At 38.5% G+C, this 6,677-nt stretch overlaps 1 protein-coding gene across 1 annotated transcript in view; it reads left to right on the forward strand.

The window, feature by feature from the left end:
- The window catches only part of LOC106525115 (CMP-N-acetylneuraminate-beta-galactosamide-alpha-2,3-sialyltransferase 1), a 20,408-nt gene that overhangs the window by 7,046 nt on the left and 6,685 nt on the right, over positions 1–6,677 (forward strand). Inside the window, exons 4-5 of the mRNA XM_014019227.1 lie at positions 1,289–1,334; positions 1,737–1,856. Coding sequence (XP_013874681.1) covers positions 1,289–1,334; positions 1,737–1,856 — 166 coding nt within the window. The remainder of the gene's footprint in view (positions 1–1,288; positions 1,335–1,736; positions 1,857–6,677) is intronic.

Genomic DNA, 6,677 nt, shown 5'->3' on the forward strand with positions numbered 1-6,677 from the left:
GTTGTTTTGTAGAACACCAGGAGACCATCAAGCCAATCTGTAGAATCCAGTGATCAGAATCCAAATATATATCCAGAACAGAGGTCCCACCTTTGACATGTCCTCCCATGGAAAAATAATGTTTAATAGACCAGCTAACCAAATCCATAAAAATAAATCCATCATTTTTGGTTTTGGATGAAAACGTAGAGAAGGCTGTGAGCAGCAAGCAGGGAAAGATAAGGGAGGGCAGGAGAGAGGGAAAAAGCGTCTTACTCCTCCGAGAGCAGAACAAAAAATAATAATAAAATAAAAATTAAAAAAATTTAATTAAATTAAAAAAAGAACTGCTTGCTGTCCAAGCAGTTATTTGTGATGTTAATATTGGTTCACTGACAGTAAATTTGGGCGTGCTGATCAGGCAGACTGAAATATTCAGCAACCTCAACACCAACATGACATGCACAATCTATCATACACATTTGCATGATAAGATTGTGTTTAGTTAATAAAACAAAGAGGAACTAAAACGGTTTTAGGCAAAATGTAAAGGTTCAGTGTTGACTGACAGTGTTCTTTCACACCAGTATGTCCTGTGTGAGAATGGTTTTATAACTCTGAAGAAAGACTAATTAAAAAAGCCTTAAGCCTTCTTACTCTTCTCTTCATACTTTATGTTCTTCAGCTGATCTCATGGCTGATTGACTGACTCCACTATTATAAAATGACCAGACAATCCTTTTAATAGACTGAAAGTAACCAAACACTTTATTTGATGTCAAATAGTCTTTGTTATTGTTTTTTTATGATTATTCATACACAAATATGAAATTGTCAACACATTTGAAAGTCTTAACGGTTGTTCACAATAAACATTTGTGTGTACTGTATATATGTTGCACAATTCACAATACTGGCACTTTTAGGATGGGTTGGAGATTCATGCAATAAAGTCGACATGAGTTCCAGACTGGTCCAAGAGCTCGCAAAGACTGTTTTAGAACCCAGTGCGAAACTTTTTGTGTCTTAGAAACAAAAATAGGAATGGAGTCGTTTCTGCATTTTACTCACTGTTTTTGGTCTGTCTCACTTTATTCTGATCCTGAAGCCTTTAAACTTTGACTGTGTGCCGAAATGGTTTCTATCTGAAAGGAAGTTGGGCGTCAGTCTGTGAGTGATGTAATTAGAAGAAATTTGGCTTGTTTATTTAAAAAATAATGCGACATAAAATATGGAATCTTTTTTTTTTCATTTTTCTTTTTAAATGAGTTCATTTGATTTTAAGTTGTGTCATATGTTTTTTTAACAGATCATACACAAAAGTAAAATCCAAAATAAAAGCCAACAAAGATTTGGTGAGTATTATTTTCATTACTTTTCTCCTTTTTGCTTAAAATGCAACAATAACAATAAATAAACAATACATTTGAAGACTGCTGATTCAACACGTTCAAACTCCTTAGTCGTCATATATGGACACATGGTCAGGCTCACACTGCATCACTATTGATGCATCAGGTACCCCCCCCCCCCCCTTGTCATTAACTGATGTGTTAGTAAGGTCAGAGGTTGGATGTTTAGAGTTAATACATTTAAACGTTTTTTCAAAAATAAAACGGGCTCTTTCTCCTTGTTCTCATGTTGTCAATTAATGACAAGAGGGGAGTACCTGATGCGTCAATAATGTAGAGGGGGTTTGACTACATGTCCATACAGTATGACTAGGGAGTGAGAATGTGCTGGCTGATTCATAACAGGTGATGGTGGTCAATCCAGCTTTTATGATGTATGTTCATGAAGTGTGGCTGGAAAATAAGGGCAACTATCCATCCACTGGATTCATGGGTTTGGTTCTTGCACTTCACATTTGTAAAGAGGTAGGTACACCTGACTGATTCTTTGAAGAAGATTTGAAAGTTCTCTGTTTCTGTAATTGTCTAAAAAAACTAAATATGATTGTCAAGATCTTCTAGTGTGACCTTAGTCTGGGTATGGCAGTCACAAGTTAGCATCTTTGCCTTTTAGATTCCATCCATCCATCCATCTGACTCCTTAGAAGCACATCCTGACACAAGGGGTTTCCTCAGACTGATGTGATTATTACAGTCAGAACCTTGAAAACCAAAGAAAAATAGAAAAAATAAACTTCTGATATTTCTGATACAGCCATTAAGCATTACATACCTTGTTGGCTTTGTGCTACCAAAGGAATCAAAGGAATTAGGCTTATTTTCTTCATTTCAGCTTCAAGCTGCTCTTCTCTTTTGCTGAAGTCTATGCTTAATTGATGCTAACCTTGCAGCATTTCTCATCTCTGGCTTCTTCCTCAGGTTGCATTGTGTATACTTGAGTACAGTGCCTTCTAAATGAATTGGGTCGGGTTGCAGGGGAAGCAGCTTAAACAGGGACGTCCGGCCACCTTTTCCAGTTCTTCCCATGCTAGCCAAGAGACATTTGGCCTCATGCAAGAACCGTTTGTACGCACAGATTTGTTCTTAAGTTGTGCATACGAGTGATTTAGGAGAATTTGTGGCATTCACCAATGTTTTCGTATTCTAAGATTTTTTTCAGATACGAACAAAATTCACGAGTGGTCCAGACCTGTCGTATATTTTACCAGCAGTCAGTCTGCTGTTATCCAGACGGGTTTTCCTCCCTAATAACTTTATATTTCATTAGTTTGAAGATATTTTGAGATGAAAATAAATCACACTCTATGATTATGTTGACAATAGGCTGTTGTGCTTGAATTAGAGTTATAATTTTATATGTAATAATTTAGACTAACAATAGAAATTGTCTGTCCGTTTTCTGCCACTTATCTGGGATCAGGTCGCAGGGGCAGCAGCAGAGAGACCCCGCTCTCCCCAGCGACACCCTCCATGTCCTGGGGGACTCCGAGACATTCTCAGGACAGAGGGGATACATAATCCCTCCAGTGAGTCCTGGATTTTCTCCAAAGTGCCAGACATATTTTGAAATCATTTTAAAATGCTTTTTTCAGAACCGCAACTGAGACCACTTGAAACCGCGCGGGGTGGTGGTGGTGGGGGGGGCGTATGGTGCGCAACGGTGTGGCTTCTGAATAAATGAAAATGATTTAACACAGTTGTTTATACTTTGTTTATACTACCATAAGGGGGTTATGCTCTCTGCCTATTTATTTATTTATTTATTTATTTATTGAACCATTTACTTTTATAAAACAATTCAGGATATTTGAGAGGTTTACTGCACATTTTCTGTTCCACATCAGTTTAACAATTAAGAAATTACATTTTTATTATTGTGTTAGTGCAAACGACGTCATGTTACTGCGTGGGTTATATTGATTGGATTAAAATATTGTGGTGGTCATAACCCCCCCCCCCCCCAACCCCCCTGCAAATCATGCCTATGGGTCCCCCCAGAGTCTCTTACCAGTGGACATGCCCAGAAAACCTTCCAAGAGAGGTGCCATGGGGGCATCCTTACCAGATGCCTGAACCACCCAGGCTCCTCTTGGTGTTCACATTGTTCCTCCTGATTCTGAGATTCAACCATTAATTGGACTCTCTTCTCCAGCACCCTAAATAGACAGTGAAACAAAGGAAAATGTGCCCTTATAAGTGGATCACCCCGTACAGTTGGGGACCCACCAGGGGTCACCAAGTCTATCATTATCTACGACCTAGGGTGTCCTGGTTCCAAGTGCATTGATACCCTTATGTTTGAACATGGTGTTTGTGATGGAAAAACTGATAGTCCAACAACAGAACCTTCTTGGGTTCATATAGAGGTTGTTCCTTGCAATCATGCCACTCCAGGCTACATTATCATTACCCACATGGACACTGAAGTCCTCTAGCAGAATGAAGGAGTCCCTAGCTGGAGTTCATTCTATCACCCCTACTAAAGGCTGAGTACTCCAAACTGCTGTTCAGTGCATAGACACAAACAACTGTTAGAGCTTGTCCCTTTACCCAAAAGGCATAGGAAAACTACCCTCTCATCTACTGGGTTATACAGTATGTAGACTCACACCAGCTTGGTGCCTCTCAACATGGACTAATTCTTTATGGAATGAGGTCCAGCGCCACTCAAGGTGATTGGGTCCAGAGCACATGCCATGTAGAGGTAAGCTCAGCAATATCTAGCTCTGAATCTCAAGCTAAAGCTCAGATTCATGCTCCACCAGAAAGGTAACATTCCATGTCCCAAGAGCCAGGTTTAGTAGGCCAGGGTTGGAGAGCTAAGGCCCCCACCATTAGGTATTACCCATTGCAACCACCTGCACCAAACTCATATGGCCCCTTCTGCAGATGGTTGGCCCACATGAAGGCAAACCCATGTAATTCGTTTGAGCTGGTCACCAGGCACTCACCTATAAGCCCCTCCCCCAGGCCTAGCTCTATAGTGTGTGGCCCCGATCACCCACTTCCAGGCGAGGAACACTAATCTGTTCATACCAGGGTTGTTTAAAGTACCTCAAGGTAATACTTGAGTAAAAGTACCTTACCATAAAATTACTTTGGTAAAAGTTCAAATCTCACCACAATAAGGTGGTAGTTAAAAATAAAGGTAAATTTTATAAAGATTTGTATTTAATGTTTTTTAACAAAGAGGACAAGATTTAAAGTAATACTTCAAAGCAAAAAGTTCAACTGTGCATTTTAATCTCCTTTTATGAGATTTTGTTATGATGGGGAAGGTTTGCAGGCTTTTTCATAGAATTTTTTTGTGTTTTTAAAAACAAGATAAAGACAACCCAGATAAAGAAATCAGACAAAAACAATATACTTTGTCATGTTGAGGACCACAATGAACTTGCAACCTGTCCAGGGTCTACCCCGCCTTTTGCACAGCCACTGCTGAAGATAGGCACCAGCTCCCCCACAACCCGGAAAGGAAAAGCAAATAAAGAAAACTGATGGATTTTATTATGTGACAAACTAGTAACTAATTTGGTTGTCAGATGTGTGTGAAGCTCACAGATAAGCAGATAATTTGAAAGTGAAATTTTAGATGGCATGATAAACAGGTGCAACCTGCATTGTCTGACAAAGTTATCTTTATTCATTTATTTGGTAATCTGTTGGGTTACAAGGATATCAAATGACAGATGTCATTGTACTTTGTGTACTTTAACTACAAATGTAATGTTTAATTGAATGAAAACAATAATTCTATAACATAGTATAGGATTTATACACCCTACACTTTATAGGGTATAACCTACTCTTCTTAAAACCACGTTATAAGGAAAACTACGAGTTTTTCTGTTTAAGGAATAAACACCTTCTCTGTGTAAATATGAGAATACCACACAATAAGTGAACATACTCAGGAATTTAAGTTGATCTAAAATAAATGATTTTTATTTACAGAATCAAATAAATTACTAATTCAAATCTTATTGTGAACAATCAAATTTTGTTGTGAGTTAAAACATCAACAAAAACAAGTACGCGTCCGCACTAATTAATGTCGATGTGACAACTCTAACAGAAACAGCAGAACTTCAGGTTTAAGGTCTTAATAAACCAGATGTTTGCAGGTACATGAAACTTATACGGCAATGTTTAAGTTTAAGAGATAGAAGGAAAGGAGGAATATTAGTGCTAACGTTTAACTTGTCAGTATGTGAGGAAACCAGGACGAACATTTTGGGTCTCAGCCGAAGCGTTAGCCCAAACTCTGGTACACTAGTCAAAACATTCAGCTTTACCTGGAGGTGTGGACCATCAGGTTCAGCGTTAGGAAGTATTCACCTGGGTTGGTAAGAAAGCCAGGTCAGGTCCCTTACCACCAGTAAAAACTTCCAAAGTTTTGCTTTTCAGTGTCTCCGGAAATCTGCCTCTGCCCGAAGGAGTGAGCCAGATTCGATTTGGTCTTCTCTTCAAAATAAAAGACTTCTCATCAGAAGTTTTAAAATAAAACTTAACGGAGCTTCAAAGCTGGCTGTTTTGGATAACGATTGAAGGTATCGTGAGCTTATAGGCAAAAGATCTGCTCATTAGCAAAAGAGTCAAATCTGATTGCCAGATGCTGATTTTTCCTGCGGAGGAAAAACAGCTTCTTTGTTGGGACAGAGATGGTGTCCCTTTCTTGACTTTTTTCATTCTATCTGTCGAGTGCTTTGTCCCAGGGTTAGTTTCTAAAAGAAAAAAGAACACTAGGGAAGTGACCTCGACTTTTGTGTTAGTTAACAGGAAGAACTTTTTTTAAAGCAACTTCAGTAGAAAACAAAACTGAATGTTAGTTTCTTAATTTCTGCATCATCAGTGGCTTTTTTGTGCACTATAGTAAAGAAGAAAAGGAAAAAAGTAGAAGAGAAATACAAGAACTGAAAGGAGAGAAACCGATACAAATTATACAACATGTGAAAAGAACACCAATAACACACAGGACACCACACTCGACATCTGACCATCAGCAAATGAAGAGAACAAACACCCAGCAACCAAACTTAAACAGATATAAGTACTTATACCCATACACACATACATAAATAAATACACACACATATACACATTCACACCTACATACAGTAATTATAACCTCATTAATTAATATACACAAAACACACATACCTACACAGACAATCAGGCACATACACATATACACACACATAAATGCATACATACATACCTACATACACACACACAAATACACCCCCACCCCACACACACACACACACACACACACACACACACACA

Source organism: Austrofundulus limnaeus, unplaced genomic scaffold (genome assembly GCF_001266775.1).
Source record: "Austrofundulus limnaeus strain Quisiro unplaced genomic scaffold, Austrofundulus_limnaeus-1.0 Scaffold212, whole genome shotgun sequence".
Taxonomy (NCBI): domain Eukaryota; kingdom Metazoa; phylum Chordata; class Actinopteri; order Cyprinodontiformes; family Rivulidae; genus Austrofundulus; species Austrofundulus limnaeus.